The sequence below is a fragment of the Pygocentrus nattereri genome, chromosome 13, assembly GCF_015220715.1.
Source record: "Pygocentrus nattereri isolate fPygNat1 chromosome 13, fPygNat1.pri, whole genome shotgun sequence".
Classification (NCBI taxonomy): Eukaryota; Metazoa; Chordata; class Actinopteri; order Characiformes; family Serrasalmidae; genus Pygocentrus; species Pygocentrus nattereri.
Window position 1 is genome coordinate 15,868,085 of NC_051223.1, and position 19,773 is coordinate 15,887,857.

At 39.2% G+C, this 19,773-nt stretch overlaps 1 protein-coding gene across 2 annotated transcripts; it reads right to left on the minus strand.

Moving 5' to 3' along the window:
- Positions 1–414: 414 nt before the first annotated feature.
- On the minus strand, positions 415–11,554 carry ppp1r3cb (protein phosphatase 1, regulatory subunit 3Cb). 2 transcript variants are annotated; one of them, XM_017681947.2, is made up of 2 exons: positions 11,414–11,554; positions 415–2,912 (listed from the first exon to the last, which is right to left on the minus strand). In XM_017681947.2, exon 2 carries the CDS (start codon positions 2,882–2,884, stop codon positions 1,973–1,975), a length of 912 nt encoding a protein of 303 aa, XP_017537436.1. In that variant the 5' UTR covers positions 2,885–2,912; positions 11,414–11,554; the 3' UTR covers positions 415–1,972. The 2 variants fall into 2 exon arrangements, with proteins under 2 accessions (XP_017537436.1, XP_017537435.1); XM_017681946.2 differs by lacking the exon at positions 11,414–11,554 and adding an exon at positions 3,379–3,594.
- Positions 11,555–19,773: the final 8,219 nt, after the last annotated feature.

The following is a 19,773-nucleotide window of genomic DNA, read 5'->3' on the forward strand; positions in this document are numbered from 1 at the left end:
AGATCCCAAAACTATGTAAACACAACCAAGTCAGCCCTGAGGTTTGTGTTAATTAGGCTGCAGTCTAGGCTGGAGCCAATAAAACCACTTATGGCTTATGCTGTGTCAATATTGGCATTGCCAAAAGTGTGCCGAATTGCCAAATAAAGATGAAACACTTTGAAGCACAAGGTTTCAGGGGCTGTGATGATATGCTAGGTATGTAAATAGCAATATTTATCGGTCTTAGGCCTAAATACACAATGACTAAAGAATTTACTGCTTTAGCCATTCAGTACAGCCACCAAAATGTAAAGTAATATTGCATAAAGCTGAACATTCAAAAATTTGCCTGATTACAATGCACACTGCATCTGCTTGACCATGTCAGCTTATTTCAGTGCAAGTTCACATGTAGTAAATGAGACAGGAGTCTTTCACAGTAGAAACATTAGGTTTTATTTCTAAAAGGAACACAGAACACTGTAAATACTCTCAGATAGACAACCTTCTGTGCTGTAAAAACATTAGGCCTACACCATAGTTTGCACAGCCTTTTTATACATTCAACATACCTATTGCATCTCTGAAATAAACAGCAGCAAGCAGTAGGCCAACCATACCCACCCTCCCCACCAAAAAAAAATAAAAATTCACTCACATTCAAGTTGACCAGACCATTTCTTTTCTCCATTGGAAGACAGAGAAGAAACAAGCACAAGAAAAGGCAAGAAGTCATCATTCAATCTCATTCAATATCCTGCTCCACAGACTTCTGCCTGCCCAGCTAAACTTACCATCACTTCCATTAAATAACATTCACTTTCCCCTCATCATTCATCCCAAGTGCCAGGAGAGTTCACATACCATGGGCCTATGAAACAAAGCAGCGAAACGCTTAAACTAAACCACAGCAGCAAACATGGAGGCAGAGAAACAGCAAGAAAGGAAAAAAAAAAAAAAAAAAAAAAAAGCAGTGAATGTACAACTTAGCTTTACATATATTAAAAAATGAACAGTTGTAGGAAAATGTGCATGAAAAAAAGAATGACATTTAATGGCCAACACTATCTGACTGATTTCGATAATGCATTAGTTTCTGATTATTGCTTCTCCTGGAAAGTGGCCAATAAAATGGTACTACAAAAAACACAAACTTCAATATGAAGCAACTTCATGTTGTACCACATTATTCCACTTTCACATTCTTCAGTTTAAAGGCATCTTGCACAGTGCAAAAACCCCTCCATAAGAATAACCACATTACAAAAGCAGGAGATAATTCCCCCTTAGTTAAATGCAGTGCTTCAGAGTAGCCATAGGACAAGACTGATTATTTCGGTCAATGTTGTACACTGATCTTCAAGTTCACAAAATAAGCATTTAAAAACAGAAGAAAAAAAAAAATCTATTGGAAGGAAACAATTGCACAATAGTCTCTTTTGAAGAGGAGAAATTTGCCCTTGTTAAAGACGGCGCTTACTGAATAGCTAATGCCATTTTTTCCCCCCACAATCAGACTAACAATCAGAATCACGAAGGAAGGCAATTTATGTTAACAACAATCAGTTTAGAACATTTCAAATCTAAGTGCTTTAGTGCACAGCAGAATTAGGAAAAACAAAAAACCATTAAGCATCATCTCAAGTTGAGCACCTTGCCAGTGTAGGGTGTTAAAATAATCTCTGGGCTCAAACCAACGAAAAGTTTACCTATGTACTAATCATGAAATTTCACATTTCCATTGTCGAATCAGGAACACAGCCAATAAGGGCTCACATTTTGATGGGCTTAGTGTTCAATTTAACAAGAACTGGTGGTTTTTAATATTTTATATTTAAATTATTTATTAGATTTATATTGTAGCTATACATCTGACAACTCAGATGGAGCCAGGAACTGTTTTTTTTTTTTTTTAACCATTTCCTCTTAACACAGATGCTACCCATAGAACTTCCTGTGGCTTTGTTAGCAGGCGTGTGGCAAAATGGCCTCACCAGTAGGGGGTGTTGTTCTCAATGTGACCCCAGCTTTGCCACTCTGGAAAAAAGCCACTGGATGTCCTTGGGCTCCCAAACTGATCAAACTCCATCTCTGGCCTTTTACCAGGGCTCTCGATTTCAGATGCTGTCTGAGTGACATGGCTGGAGTGGTCCCCGTCATCATCCTCATGTATTAACCTGTAGTTTTTCCCATCATTATTATCCCAGTGTGTCTGGTCATGTGTTTTGTAGGATATGCAGAACTCCACACGATCTTCAGGGGGCAAAGAACTCGGCAGGTCAATAGCAAAGGAGAAGGTGTCGATCTCTGCGCAACCATAAACATTGTTCATGTAGGCACAAGGAACGTCCGTGTAGCTTTTCCAGGAGTCAAACGTTATCCGGACCTGAACAGACTTCTCGAAACTGATGTTGCTCACTTTCACAGTGCCTGTGAGAGATTTATCTTGGATTACACAGTTCTCCAAACATACCAAGTGTTTCTTGAGACGGTTCCGGAAGTCCAGGTAGTCTGCAGCGGGCTGAGGGAAGTCCAAAACCAAACTGTTCTCCTTCTCCACCTTCAAGCCCACCATGGCGTTCTCCAAGTCCAATAACTCAAACTGCAATTCGGACAAAGGGTCCTCTTCAAACTCCTTGAACACATGGATTGCTGTGAGGGACAAGCCCTTGGAGTCTGCGAAGACCACCCTCTTCTTGGCTTTGCCCTTAGGACTCTTCCACCCCCGGGTGGTGGCCTCCACCTTGGCCTTGGAGCTGATGCAGGGTCTCAGTGGCTTGTACTGGTTGATCAGGTTTCTGGACTTGCAGTCCTCATATGAACTTAGGAAGCTGCGGAGGGGTGGAGATTGTGCCAGGCAGATCCTCATGGCCACATCCACAGGCATGATTGGAGATGGCATCGGCCTGGGGTTCAAGATGTGCAAAACTCTTATGGGGGGAAAAAAAAAAGAATCAGGTGTTACTAACAGTCTGAACAGGTGTAAGACTGCAATGTTTCATGTACATGTTTTACATGCTTTCTGAAGCTGGTTACGTCCATTATATTGATAGAAAGGTTCATTACTTTTTTAAAAGAAAAACATGACGCATATTTGGCTGTATTTTAAAAAACAGGAGGTTAAATTATGTGAATGAAGTGGCGCTAATTCAGTGCGGGGAGGGTAGGCTAAATCCCTGAACTAGACTGAATTTAACAAATGACAAAGAAAAACAAAGATGAGCATGACAGCAGTTGATAAGTGTAAAACTCTCCTACACGATCACAGTAAGGGAGAGAAAAATGCAAGGGAAGTCAAACGACCCATCTAAAGCAGACGCCAACAGAAAGACTCGCTGTTTTTGACTCGGGCACATCTAACTACTTTCTCCAGTTCAGTGACGCACCAACTCTTACCTGGTGCAGTTCATTTGGAAACGCGGTGAACGCCGTCAGCGACAAACCGAACACAAGCGCACAGCCCGTTTAGGGAAAAGAAATCCGTTTCACACAAATTTTAAAAACACTTTTCTCATTTCCTGAGTGTTTCTAGCCACAGCAGACCGGTGGAGAAGCCCGTCTCTGTCGGCACGCCCCCCGCAGTCCTGCTGCATCGGAAAAACAGAGCGGATTTCAGCCGCTGCTCCACTCCTTTTGGCCCGCTCCGCTCTGCGCGAGCCCGCGCCACCGCCAATCAGAGAACAGACACAGGACACAGCGACCAATCAGCGACAAGAATAGGATCATTCGCCGTGCGCGTGCGAGGGCTGAAAGCCAGGATGGGCGGAGCAAAAGGCCTGAGCCTCCATTACTGCAGAGCCCAGAGTGGAGAAAGTACAGCAACAGAGTGAGTTTATAACTGAGTGAGTTTATATCAGAGTGAGTTTATATCAGAGTGAGTTTATAACAGAGTGAGTTTATATCAGAGTGAGTTTATAACAGAGTGAGTTTATAACAGAGTGAGTTTATATCAGAGTGAGTTTATAACAGAGTGAGTTTATATCAGAGTGAGTTTATATCAGAGTGAGTTTATAACAGAGTGAGTTTATATCAGAGTGAGTTTATATCAGAGTGAGTTTATAACAGAGTGAGTTTATAACAGAGTGAGTTTATATCAGAGTGAGTTTATAACAGAGTGAGTTTATATCAGAGTGAGTTTATATCAGAGTGAGTTTATAACAGAGTGAGTTTATATCAGAGTGAGTTTATAACAGAGTGAGTTTATATCAGAGTGAGTTTATATCAGAGTGAGTTTATAACAGAGTGAGTTTATATCAGAGTGAGTTTATATCAGAGTGAGTTTATAACAGAGTGAGTTTATATCAGAGTGAGTTTATAACAGAGTGAGTTTATATCAGAGTGAGTTTATATCAGAGTGAGTTTATAACAGAGTGAGTTTATATCAGAGTGAGTTTATATCAGAGTGAGTTTATAACAGAGTGAGTTTATAACAGAGTGAGTTTATATCAGAGTGAGTTTATAACAGAGTGAGTTTATATCAGAGTGAGTTTATATCAGAGTGAGTTTATATCAGAGTGAGTTTATAACAGAGTGAGTTTATATCAGAGTGAGTTTATATCAGAGTGAGTTTATAACAGAGTGAGTTTATAACAGAGTGAGTTTATATCAGAGTGAGTTTATATCAGACTGAGTTTATATCAGAGTGAGTTTATAACAGAGTGAGTTTATATCAGAGTGAGTTTATAACTGCGTGAGTTTATATCAGAGTGAGTTTATATCAGAGTGAGTTTATAACTGCGTGAGTTTATATCAGAGTGAGTTTATATCAGAGTGAGTTTATATCAGAGTGAGTTTATAACAGTGAGTTTATATCAGAGTGAGTTTATATCAGAGTGAGTTTATAACAGAGTGAGTTTATAACTGAGTGAGTTTATATCAGAGTGAGTTTATATCAGAGTGAGTTTATAACTGCGTGAGTTTATATCAGAGTGAGTTTATATCAGAGTGAGTTTATATCAGAGTGAGTTTATAACAGTGAGTTTATATCAGAGTGAGTTTATATCAGAGTGAGTTTATAACAGAGTGAGTTTATAACTGAGTGAGTTTATATCAGAGTGAGTTTATAACAGAGTGAGTTTATATCAGAGTGAGTTTATAACAGTGAGTTTATATCAGAGTGAGTTTATATCAGAGTGAGTTTATAACAGAGTGAGTTTATATCAGAGTGAGTTTATATCAGAGTGAGTTTATAACAGTGAGTTTATATCAGAGTGAGTTTATATCAGAGTGAGTTTATAACAGAGTGAGTTTATAACAGTGAGTTTATATCAGAGTGAGTTTATAACAGAGTGAGTTTATATCAGAGTGAGTTTATATCAGAGTGAGTTTATAACAGAGTGAGTTTATAACAGAGTGAGTTTATATCAGAGTGAGTTTATAACAGAGTGAGTTTATAGATAAGCTGTTTTATTCTTCTCCATTTCAGGAAGAATTATGTCAAAATTTGGATGTAGTTTCTCAAAATAATGACTCATTTTCTAAAAATGTTTGCTTGGTTATCTCAAAACACTGACTCATTTTCTAGAAGAGTTGATTTAGTATCTTGAAGGAGTGATTTATTTTTCCTGAAATATGGACTCCTGAAATAGTGTCTTGAAATAATAACTTCTCAGAATTTTGACTTAGACTCAAAATAATGACTTTGCTTATCAATAGTTGAGTTATGAAGAAAAATGTCTAACATACTATATTTTAAAGTTAGCTTAACTTATTTAAATAAGTCATTACTTCAACATATGGTCAGTATTTTGAGAAAAGTTATTCTGACATAAGTAAAAGTGGGAAAATAAGTCATTATTTTGAGATCAAAACACTGACGTATTGTCTGAAACAGAAAAAGGGAAAATATTGATTTCTTTTCTCTTCTGAAAGGGTCTTTAATTAAGAGTTTCATTTTTACCAGTTGGTTTTAAATCCAGAGTGTGTTTTAGTAAAAGTGTGGCATTTACATTGGGGATGAAGTTTGATGCTGTAAAAATGGAGATGAAATCTGCTGCAACTAAAGGTCATTAGGCCTTAGTGTGGTCTAATCCGTTCTTAAGTAAGTCAAGGTAGCTAGACGTATGTTATAATCTTATAATCTTTAAAGATTATACCATAAATCCAGTCACCTTGACTTAATGCTATAAGACATTTCATTGACCTGGTTAACTGAACACATTCGTAGACACTCCCAGATGCGGTGATTTAATCCCTGCTAGACGCCTTTTAGTCACCCACTAAAAAGCAGACCTGGTAATGTTTCATTTAAGAGAAAAGGGAATGCAAAACATTGTATATGCATGATTTCAGATAGTCACACTAGGTACATTCAGTAGATGGACAATATAGAGGCTGAGGTAGCATCAGGCCAGCGATTCCTAATTATGGTTGTGATGTCACACAGTACACCACATTTCTGTGGTTTCTCAGCTCCAACACCCTTTTAACCCAAAGAAGACTTGTTAATGAGTATGAGTTCCATCAGGTGTGTTGGAGTAGGACAAAAGCTAAAATGCGCAGTGCAGAAAGACTCCCAAGACCAATAATGGAAAACATTGCAGTGGCATATTGTCAAACCAAAACCAGGCATGAAATTTCAATGTCTTGCATGTGTTGTAGATGCTGCGGTACATTAAGTAATGCTGTTAATGAATTCTCATTTTATAAATTACTGACTGTCATGTCAGTCAGCTGGATTATAAAGGGAAAAAAACTCGCTCCATGTCGTGAGAAGGAATCAATTGGGTAACTGAGAACAGCATTTTTAAAGTTATGGCTTCTATGCTCTTCCTTGCCCATCAGTTAACAATATTCATGCTAAATTCAATAAAGAATAAAATGCTACTGGATAAGTCGCATAATGCTTTAAAGAGCTCAAATCATAGAAAATCAAATTTTCCATTATTATATATTATATATAATACAAACATTATTATAGTTTCAAAACATGCTGTTCACGCCCCAGTTCATACAATCCATGTAGGGAAACTAAGCTACAAAATCAGCCTGTTTTGAGTTCAGTGTTTTTGAGAGTGCATGAAAACCAACACATTTACATATATGAACCTTATCAGCTTCCAGCAGTTTAACGCCTATTCACACTGAAGTTATAAGCAGTGTTTCAGCCTGGACTACTTTTTGAATGAGGCAGAGCTCATTTATACTGAAGGGACAGTATTAAAAACAGAATGTTTAATTCTAAGAGATAAAAAGAGGATGAAAAATGATCATATGAAAATGAATTATGACTATTTATAGTACATAAAACCTGTTTAAAGAATGCAAAGGGCCTGTTGAAGAATGCATAGTTGATTTAAATTAAGATAATAAGCTTTTGTATTTAAATAACTTTTAAGGTTTTCCATGCTTGTTGTTAGTTTCCACATCATGGTCATTAACTACATTTGGATGATCCTGACAGTAAAGTGTTAACATAACACTGCATGCCTTTGGAGTCATGGTTCGGAAAATGTGTTCTGGTCTGCGCTTAAAGATATGGCCTGTTTATCTCCGGGCCTCTAAAAGGGAAGACATTTTGACAAGCAGAAGTTGTTTGTAAAGTGGTGCAATAAATGCTTTAAACTATCATGTTTTTCATTTTGGCTTGTGCTAGTGCAGCTTTCCCCAAACAAAGCCAAAACCACAGTAAGAGTAGCTCTGTGAAAAGGCCTCCTTTCAGCAAAGCAAGACTTTTACAGGCTGGCAAGTACTGAAATACGTGCATTTACTCACAGCATCCAGGATTTTTTTAGTAGTCTTATTTCTTTTATTTCTTGAACAGTTTGAATAAAATGCTTTTCTAATCACCTATTTTTCTCCTAGCTGTGTCTAGTTATATTTCACTGTGGGCTATAGAACTTATTTGCTTATATATTTGCATTGCTTATGCTTTACATTAGGCACTGGAAGTTGTCTCCTTGACTGAAGTTAGAATTTTATATACTGATCAGGGCTGTATGTAAACTTTTTGAGCAGGTAGTGGCAGCACTATCAAAGTTGCACGTGTTGTATATACATGTTTTATAAAGATTAAAACTACAAAAAATGCTTCTAAAAGGTATAAATGTCAATAACTGGGACACATTGTTGAAAAATAAGCTACGTGTAAATGGTTTCTATCTTATTGTTCATTTTGCGAAATGTTCAAGTAATTTCTTTTCTCCACAATAATTCTGATTTCCCACAAGGGGGCGCTATTAATTTGTGCATAGGATTTTTTAGCATTTTTGCACACAAGAAAACCCACAGCAGTAGTAACACAGTATAGTTGGAGTCAGAAATTTCAAAGTTTTCATATAACACTAAGAATATAACATGGGAGTAATTTATTAGCTGGCATCTGTCATTTTTTCCAATTTGACTGGTGCTTCTTTACTCAAACGAAGCTAAAATGTGGGTTTTACATGTTTAAAATTACTTTAGCATTACTGTTATTCGGTTTCTGCAGTTTTTCAGCAGTTTTCAGTTTATCTCTTGTCTGCCTTTTCACTATTGTAACACTGGGATTTAAATGTGTTGGGATTTGTTCTTAGGTAAGAACAGAATCTTTAAGAATGCATCAAGAATCTGACTTTTTTTTCTTAGGATACTTCTCAGGAAAAAATGAAAGAAAAAAAAAACATAAAAAGATATTGGTGAACGAGGACCAACAACGTCACAACTCAGCAAATTTGTGCTGCACCACTTTCGATGTCCCGACTTCACCATCCAACTTTGAAGGGTGTTCATGTGATGGTTTTTTGTGGGACATTCATTTTTCCTGTTAAACTGAGGCCTCTTTAAAGTAGCATAAGATTCTGTATCCTGGGACGTTTTTAGGCATTTTGCTAGATTTTTTTCAACAGGATGCTGGCTTTACGTATGGTATCATATCATATTACTTTTAGGTATTTTGTACTTCTTTTACAATCATTTGGATAGTGTTCAAAGTAGCCGATGGACAACAACAACCATAAACACTAGAACTCATGACTATGACTACAAATGACTATGAAGAACTGACTACAACTTCCATGAGCATTGTATTTGACAAACATATGAATGAAATTCATGTACGCACAAACACCGGGCCATTTGTAGTACTGAGAGATTTTCCAGACGGTAGTCTGACCTGTCATTTGGACCATCCAGACCACCTGCGCTAAAGATTAATTAAACTAGAGCAACAGCATGTTCACATATGTGAACAACCCTCTTCACCCCTCTGCACCTAATCTCTCACATGACTGGTCTTCTTACATACACGGTATATGTGTAATACTTGGTCTAAGATCAGAGAGGTGTAGTAGAACAAACTGCAGAGCTAGCTCAGTTAGTCAGCTAGCCTACAGCATCACGGTTTGTGTTTATAACTTGACAAAATGTATAAAAAGAGGAGCTGAGAGGTAAAAAGAGAGTGTGCTCAGAATAGCTAGCAAAAGAGCCACAGGTCCGTCTTTAGCCTCCTCTTCTCGCCTGATCACTCTAGTTAGCCTACCTCATGGCTAGAAATACCAGCATAGACCAGCATAGACCAGCTGATCGCCACTAAACCTAGTATATAGCAAGACCGTACTGTTTAACATACAGTTTAACCATTTGGAATCACTTATAGTAAATAAAAAAAATTTACAAATGGAATTGCACTAAATCTTATTAAACAGGCCTAATTATGCCAATTTTGTAATGAAATGTATAGTTAATCAGTTTTCTTTAAGTACCGATATCCATGATATACTCAGAAAAGTGCACTGTGATGTACTAAATCACGATAATGATAAAACATCATTATACTGCCCACTCCATAAATCAGTCCTTCTTTAAACTGATACAGTTTTGCTACTGATGGAATTGAACAAACCCAGTGCAGAGAGAAGTCAGAAAGCAAACCTGTGTACTTCTAACTGTATTTATCTAATCTACATGATAAATAACTTCACTTACAATAATATGTAGCAATCCAAATAACATTAGATGTAACATTAGATGCTAGTGGGTGGAGTTGCATGCCTTCAGAATGACTCGGTTGAGAAATAACAGGATAAACATGCATATTATCTGATCATTTTTTATTAACTGAAAGTACTTTTTGTCGCGTATGCTAGGAGAAATTGTTGTTGCCGTTGTTGCATGTGATCAGTGGAATAACTAGGATCTTGTGGGACCCAGTGCAAAAATAAATAAATAAATATGTAATGCCCCCTGTATTACTGTGCTCTTTTTTGCATTCACACACTATTCATTTCTCCTAGCATGTGCGACAATATAGTCTCACCGCACAATCCTGCTGATCCCATATGCTAACACGCTAAGCAAAAGGCAAACTGACGTCATGAGTGTTACTGGAGATTATTTGCATCTGACGTACTTCGCTTTTTTTATGTAGCTTATGGTAAACCAGCATGTTGTGTCAAACAGGTCTTGGTGAGGATGCAACAACTTGCAAAACATTATGACCACATTCATTATTTCTATATCCTGACACATAAATATTCCACTAATCCTCATCGGCACTGTCAAGCTTCAACACCTAATATTGCTTTTTCTGTGTTAAAATGTTCAGTATGATATCTGCTGACAATCATTCAGTAAACTGTATGGACTTTTTCCTCATAAATGTACTTAAAAACAGGTGTCACATTAACATCAGGTTAATATATATAATGGGCCCAAAATATAATATTTTTTGTCCATGTTTGAACACTATAGAGAATATTTGGTTTTACTTTAAACACAAACAAACCTTTTCAACTGTTTGAAGCCATCTGAGGGGAAAATTGACTTCTTTCTGTAAACGGTTGTCTACTAGTTTACCCAGAAGACTTCAACATTTAAAAAATTCAAGTGTATAAAATGTATATATTAAAATGTATTGTACCAGTCCTTCCAGTGCATATATGGAAACTAGACTGCAGAATTTCGAATAGTTTCTGTGATGTCACGAGAACCAGTTCCTGTGTCCACCTATTCAGCCAACTGCATTTTTGACCCACCCAATAAAATTGAAGTTCTAAGTAGTGTTTTAACTCTGGGGGCATTTTAAAATAAGACAAAATACAATCAGAACAGAGCTTATTTCCTTATTTCAGTATTAAAGGCACAGTAACAAAAACAACATAGCCCTTGTTGTTAGGGACAGATAGGTTGGAAAATAGTAATGCAAAACTAAAATATTGACCATGTTTGGTGCACTAAAGCAAAACATAGAATATGCAGTCTTTAAATATTCTCATGTCTCTAATTTGGGCAGCTTTAGCATAAACAGAAAAGCTGTATCGATATTGCTCTCTGTCTCTGTATAAGGAAATGGCTCTTGTTGTTAAAAGAGAAAGTGTAAACGTCAAAACTGTCGAATCTCATCTTTGTGATTACTTTAAAAGTTTCGAGATGTTGGTGGTTTTCTCTCCTGGACAATAACAGCAGCCAAAAGTTAGATGAGAATTGCTAAAAGCAAATTAAATATCTGATTTACCTGTTAAGCTGGGTCTACATCCAGTCTGTCTGCTGATGGCATTTGAGCTCTGTTTTCAGAGGTTAATACGCTGCACGTACACACACAGCTTCCACAACCACCATCTGCAGTGCTCTATCAGTTCCGCAGCTCTTCAAAACAGGAAGTTCAGGCTGCTCAGTGCATTTGTGTAAGACAGTGCTGTCAGCTACAGCTACACTATCATATGTCTTGCCAACACTGTTAAAAAGTGAAATTCTGTTGATGATGCAGACAGTATTGGTGCATGTGTCACTGCCCTGTAATCTGTAGAGTGCAGAAGACAGAGCAAATACAAACTGACTGGTTATGAACTGTGGCACGACGTCCAGATATGAAAAGAAAAGTGTATTGTTTTCCACACTGTCAGGTTATGGATACTTTCCTGAGTGCAAAAGAGAACAATACAGGGTGGGAGTGCTTTTCACTTTATGTCTGTACAGCTGTTTACCAGAGAAGGGAATATAAAGCAAGCAAGCAGCAGCTCGCTTGGAGCCTGGCATTGACAATTTCCCCTCTCATAACAGCCTACAGCTATTGAAATTACAGCCTTGAAATGCATGGAAAAACACAAGAGGTTGTTACTGCAGCTTTTAAATAATTATACTTCAAGCACAAAACTACTTGTTCTCAAATGTGCAAGTGTCAGAACTAAAAGAAGTCATTTATTATATTTATGTCATTTTATTTTGATGAACTGTGTGGCTGCAGACATGGAATTAAAACATTTTAAATGGACAAACTATCGTTTATTAATGCTTAAAATTATAGCTATATGGCTTTAGCCACAAACTAATTAGCCAAGCAGTATAAGTCCACATTTAAAATCGACGTTTTTTTTTGTATTTAAACTCAGAAATAAACAATAGAACATTTTAGAATTTTGAAAAATTGAAAACACAGGAAAGTTATGAGAACTGAAATGTACGTAATTTCTTTTAAAATGTACGGTGGGGGGAAATGAATTTACAGTGACTTCTGTTTTTTGTAATTTAATATACTTCTAGTCCATATATGTAGTTCAAATTTACATACACAATATTGTTTGACTTTGTTCTTACAAACCAAAAAGTATATATTTATAAGCATAAACAAAAGAAAGTGATTAGGGAAAAAATGAATAACATTTGTTGCAAAGCTGCTGCTGGCAACAACAGCTTTAGATAATTAGCTTTTTACAGCACTATGGTTCAATGTTGGCCCTTTTTGGGGTACTTGTCTTGTTGAAATGTCCATTCTCTCTCCCCAGATTAAATATGTTGGCTGATGAGATTAAATTTGGGTACATGTGATGACATGCAATGACCAAGTACGGTTTGCAGACAAACAACTCTGTATCATGATGCTGCCACCTTCATACTTCACTGCGAGTTTGGTGTTCTTGAGATCATAAACCGATCAGGCATAACATTATGACCACCTCCTTGTTTCTACACTCATTGTCCATTTTATGAGCTCCACTTACTATATAGGTGCACTTTGTAGTTTTACAATTACAGACTGTAGTCCATCTGTTTCTCTGATACTTTGTTAGCCCCCTTTTACCCTGTTCTTCAGTGGTCAGGACCCCCCCATGGGCCCTGAAAGAGCAGGTACTATTTGGGTGGTTGATCATTCTCAGTACTGCAGTAACACTGATGTGGAGGTGGTGTGTTAGTGTGTATTGCACTGGTCTGAGTGGATCAGGCACAGCAGTGCTGCTGGAGTTTTTAAACACCTCAGTGTCACTGCTGGACTGAGAATAGTCCACCAACCAAAAATATCCAGCTAGCAACATCCTGTGGTGAACGTGATCACTGAAGAAAGACTAGTGGATGACCAGCACAAACTGTGCAGCAGGAGATGAGCTATCATCTTTGATTTTACATCTACAAGGTGGACTGACAAGGTAGGAGTGTCTAATAGAGTGGACAGTGTTTAAAAATTGCTGCTGTGTCTGATCCACTCGTACCAACACAACACACACTAACACATCACCACCACATCAGTGTTACTGCAGTGCTGAGAATGATCCACCACCCAAATGCTCTGTGAGGGTCCTGACCACTGAAGAACAGGGTAAAACTGGGGGTTACAAAGTATCAGAGAAACAGATGGACTACAGTCTGTAACTGTAGAACTACATAGTGCACCTTTATACTAAGTGGAGCTGATAAAATGGACAATCAGCATAGAAACAAGGAGGTGGCCATATTGTTATGTCTGTACATAACAATATGTCCCTTATGTCCCTTCTTTCTCCAAAAATGCTTAGCTGAATTATTTCCTTTTCAGTTTAGTCTGAGCAGAGTACATTGTTCCAAACGAGCTCTGATTTGTCCAAATGCTCATGTGCAAAGTTTTTATGTCGTGGTTGTTGGTAGAAAACCTCATATCTCCAAAATGGTAACTTTACAGGAGAAGGAAAAATACACTTCACTTTTAATGTAAGTCTATGGAACCAGATGTTTTTCCAAGTAATTTTGGGATATTTCTTTTGGGCCATTCATCATGAAATTTTCACACAATGTACAGAACAACGGGTATTTTAAAATGATGTCAAAAACTGAAAAACGACAAAAAAGGAGATAAGAGGTTTTCTTCCAACAGCAGCCATATGTAATGATACATATTGGTTTTTTACTACTTCTTAAAAAAAGAGATGGTTGTTAATAGTTATAAATACATACTTTTTAGTTCATAGTTATATCAGTACAAAGTCAAAAGAGATTATGTGTGTGATTTTGAAGTGGATGTGTGCAGACATCCCAACTTGCAAAAATTAATTTCAGGGAGAACACGTTTGTGTTCACTCTTGGGCCACTACTTCTGGATTCTGGGAGATTTTATCTGACTTCCGGGCATCAGGGAGACACTATTGATATGCGGGAGACTCCCGCGACTTCCGGGAGACTTGGTATGTCTGTGTGTGCACTGGAGGTTTATTGTTCTTCTTCTTTCGGCTGCTCCCTTTAGGGGTCGCCACAGCGGATCATCTGCCTCCATCTTGCCCTATCCACTGCCTCCTCTACTTTTACACCAACCATCTCCATGTCCACCTTCACTACATCCATAAACCTACTCTGAGGTCTACCTCTTCTCCTTCTACCCGGCGGCTCCATCTCCAACATTCTTTGCCAAATATATCCACTATTCCTCCTCAACACATGTCCAAACCATCTCAACCTGGCCTCTCTGGCTTTATCTCCAAACTGCTCCACCTTCACTGTCCCTCTGATCTGCTTATTTCTAATCTTGTCCATCCTTGTCACTCCCAATGAAAATCTCAGCATCTTCATCTCCGCCACCTCCAGCTCAGCCTCCTGTCTTTTAGACAGAGCCACAGTCTCCAAACCATACATCATAGCAGGACGCACTACTGTCACACATCAGCCCTGACATCCGTCTCCACCCACTCCATCCTGCCTGCACCCTCTTCTTCACCTCTTTTCTACACTGTCCATTGCTCTGGATGGTTGACCCAAGATATTTGAAGTCACCCACCTTTACGACCTCTACTCCTTGCATCTTCACCTTTCCACCTGTCTCCCTCTCATTCACACACATGTATTCCATCTTGTCTCTACTGACCTTCATTTCTCTCCTCTCCAGTGCAAACCTCCACCTCTCCAGATTCTCTTCCACCTGCTCTCTAATCTCACCACAGATTACAATGTCATCTGCAAACATCATGGTCCATGGAGCCTCCTGCCTGACCTCATCTGTCAACCTTTCCATCACCATTGCAAACAAGAAGGGGCTCAAAGCTGATCCCTGATGTAAGCCCACCTTCACCTTGAAACCATTTGTCACTCCAACTGCACACCTCACCAGTGTCTCACTATCCTCATACATGTCCTGCACCACCCTAACATACTTTTCAGCTACACCTGACTTCCTCATACAGTACCACAGTTCCTCTCTTGGCACCCTATCATATGCCTTCTCTAGATCCACAAAGACACAATGTAGCTCCTTCTGGCCTTCTCTGTACTTCTCTACCAACACTCTCAATGCAAAAATTGCATCTGTGGTACTCTTTCTGGGCATGAAACCAAACTGCTGCTCACTGATCTGAACCTCTCGCCTTAGCCTTGCTTCAATAACTCTTTCCCATACCTTCATGGTGTGGCTCATCAACTTTATACCTCTGTAGTTACTGCAGCTCTGCACATCACCCGTGTTCTTAAAAATGGCGACCAGTACACTGCTTCTCCACTCATCAGGCATCCTCTCACTCTCCAGGATTTTGTTAAACAACCTGGTTAATAAGTCCACTGCCTTCTCTCCTTAACATCTCCATACCTCCACAGGTATGTCATCTGGACCAACTGCCTTTCCATTCTTCATCCTTTTTAAAGCTGCCCTCACTTCCACCTTACCAATTCTCTGCACTTCCCGATCCACTATCTCTCCCCCTGTTGTCCTCCTCTCTCTCTCGTTTTCCTCATTCATTAGTTCTTCAAAGTACTCCTTCCATCTACTCAACACTCTCTGTTCACTCACTAGTACATTTCCCTCTCTATCCTTTATCAGCCTAACCTGCTGTACATCCTTTCCAGCTCTATCTCTCTGTTTAGCCAAACGATACAAGTCCTTTACTCCTTCTTTACTGTCCAGCCTCTCATACAGCTCATCATAGGCCTGAGCCTTTGCCTTTGCCACCATTCTTTTCACTATGCGACTAGCCTCACAGTACTCCTGCCTACTTCCTTCATCTCTCTGGTTATCCCACTTTTTCTTAGCTGCCTCCTTCTTCTGAATACTCTCCTGGACTTCCTCATTCCACCACCAACTTTCCTTGTCTTCTTTCCTCTGACCAGACGAAACACCCAAAACATTTTTGCCAGTTTCTCTCACCACCTTAGCTGTAGTTTCCCAGTCCTCAGGTAGCTGCTCACTGCCCCCAAGGGCCTGTTGCAATTTTTCCATGAACTGCCTGCAACCATCCTCCTCCTTCAGCTTCCACCATCTAATATTTGGCTCTGTCTTCACTCTCTTTCTCTTCTATGTTTCTAATCTCATTCTACAGACAACCACCCTATGCTGCCTTGCTACACTTTCCCCTGGTACCACTTTACAATATCCAATCTCCTTTAGGTGGCATTTCCTGCTAAGGATATAATCCACCTGTGTGCACCTCCCTCCACTCTTGTATGTCACCCTGTGTTCTTCCCTCTTCTGAAAATACGTGTTCACCACAGCCATTTCCATTCTCTTTGCAAAATCTACAACCATCTGACCTTCGGCATTTCTGTCTTTCACACCATACATACCCAGCAACTCTTCATCCCCTCTGTTCCCTTCACCAACACGTCCATTGAAGTCTGCACCAATCACTAATCTCTCCTCTCTAGGGACACCATCTACCACTTCATCCATCTTACTCCAAAATTCCTCTTTCTCCTCTAACTGACAACCAATCTGTGGTGCATATGAACTGACCACATTCAAAATTACACCATCAACCTCCAACTTCAGGCTCATGATCCTGTCTGACACTCTCTTTACATCCAGAATCCCGGGCCTCGACCGATCCAGTATGGCAATCATATCTGTGATCCGCATGATAGTTTTGGCACAAGTTTTATGCCGGATGCCCTTCCTGACACAACCCTCACCATTTATCCAGGCTTGGGACCGGCACCAGAAGTACACAAAGTACACCCCTAATGGTTGGTTTACTGGAGGTTTATTGAATTACAAAAAAAAAAATACTACTGCAGACTTTTTTCCCACACTGTAAATAAGTGAAAGTAAAACATCCCCAAAGATGCACTGTATTTCCAAAAGTATTCGCTCGTCTGCCTTCACATACATGTAAAGTTGAGTGACATCCCATTCTTACTATAACAGCTTCAGCTTTTCTGGGAAGGCTTTACACAAGGTTTAGGAGTGTGTTTATGAGAATTTTTAACCATACTTCCAGAAGCGCATATGTGAGGTCAGATATGTTGGACGAGAAGGCCTGGCTCACAATCTCCGCTCTAATTCAACCCAAAGGTGTTGTGTTGGGTTGAGGTCAGGACTGCAGGCCAGTCAAATTCTTTCACACCAAACTCGCTCATCCATGTCTTTATGGACCTTGCTTTGTACGCTGGTGCACAATCATGTTGGAACAGAAAGGGGCCAGCCCCAAACTGTTCGCACAAAGTTGAGAGCATGAAATTGTCCAAAATCTCTTGGTCTGCTGACGCATTAAGAGTTCCTTTCAATGGAACTAAGGGGCCGAGCCCAACTCCTGAAAACAACCCCACACTATAATCCCCCCTCCACCAAACTTTACACTTGGAACAATGCACTCAGACAAGTACTGTTCTCCTGGCAACCAAACCCAGCCTCGTCCATTGGATTGCCAGATAGAGAAGTGTGATTCATCACTCCAGAGAACACGTCTACACTGCTGTAGTGTCCAGTGGCGGCGCTTTACACCACTGCATTTGACGATTTGCATTGCGCATAGTAATGTAAGGCTTGGATGCAGCTGCACGGCTATAGAAACCCATTCCATGAAGCTCTCTAAGCTGTTCTTGAGCTAATCTGAAGGTCATATGAAATTTGGAGGTCTGTAATGATTTACTCTGCAGAAAGTTGGCATGCGCGTCAGCATGCCATTTTACATGACCTACCACTTTGTGACTGAGCTGCTGTCATTCCCAATTGCTTCTGCTTTGTTATAATAGCACTGGCAGTTGACTGTGGAATATTTAGTAGTGAGAAAATTTCATGACGGGACTTGTTGCACAGGTGACATCCTATCATGGTACCACGCTGGAATTCACTGAGCTCCTGAGAACGACCCATTCTTTCACAGATGTTTGTAGAAGCAGTCTTCATGCTTAGGTGCTTGGTTTTATACACCTGTGGCCATGGAAGTGATTGGAACACCTGAATTCAAAGGATTTGGATGGGGAGTGAATAGTTTTGGAAATATAGTGTACTTTGTTAAAGTACAAATACTTGACAAACATGCCCAAGTGCAATAACAGTTAATACTTCATTATTGTCCACAGCTGGTACAGTATTTGGTTCTTACTATAAACCATACTTTACTCATTTGGCTGCTAGTCATGCAGTTAACCACATAATTTGCCACAAAACAAGAACAGGTCTACTTGTATCTTCCATCACTGAATACAAAACGTCTTCTAAAGTGACAGCACAACCGTGAGTCTGCACCTGTCATCACTTTGTAATACTCCATACCTAAGACCATTAATGAGGCTGCTTTCATTTATTCAATATTTCATCATGTTTTAATGGAAAGTTCTACCATATCTTTAAACACATGTATATGAAATATGTGTATATAAATACAGATCTCTCAAAACCTCAAGGTATAGTCAGCAGGTGAGTTGTGCTTAAAAAAGCATGAAGTAAAACAATATGTACTTCATTCACTGTGTAAGTACAGTTGTTTTCTTTTAGTTCTTTTAGTTGCTGAAATCAAAACCTTGTAACTTTTTTACAGTATTTGGAAACAACTGCTGCTTTTTACATCAAGTAAATATTTAATTGCAAATGGAGTAACAGAAGTTGTGCAAAATTCCCTGGAATAAATTCTAGTTATATTACAAAAATAGTTTACACTTTTCTTGTAGTTATTTTTTACTCACCCTTAATGTTTGTGTGAGTTTATGTGCCAAAACTGTTTTTCTTGTAAAAGACCTCTGTTCTGATTGGCTTCCCTGTGTTGTGCCTTATTCAAAAAGCAGTCTGAGCTGAAACACTCCTTATAACTAAATAGGAAGAACTAAACTGCTCTTGAATAGGTAGATATGTGTAAATGCATTGAGTTTTGTGATGTCAAAAACTTAACAAATTCAAAACAGGCTGTTTCTGCAGCTTAGATTTGAAGCTAGATTTGAAAAATACAACAGCTTTAATCTCTGCAACATTTTACTGACAGCCTTGGGGAGAACAGCACGTCATATCACACCACTCTTTCGTTAAGGGAAGACGAGGACGAGCCCCTCTTGTGTCTCTGGGATATGAATGACTAAGCACAGACGGACAGGGCTATTTTTAACATTGCCCTCTCCAGTTACTTTGGCACTTTTTCATGGCTTTCACCATACATATGATTGTGCAAGTCACTGCGCAGCCTGCTCAACCCTGCCCCCATGAGTACCCCCCTGTCTCTCATACTAGAGTCTTCTCACCTTATGCCACCTGTTAAGGAGCCAAGAGAAAGCAGTTAAGAGCATTCAGCAGAATGCTGCTCATACAGTGGATACACACCAGCTTTTGGTTGGCATTTTCTGGGCAGCCTGAGGCCCTGACCTGAGGTAGACCCAGGCTCGCCAGCTGTCTGGGTGGATAAGGTGTGGGCAGTGTTGCATGATTTGACAATATTTGCACAG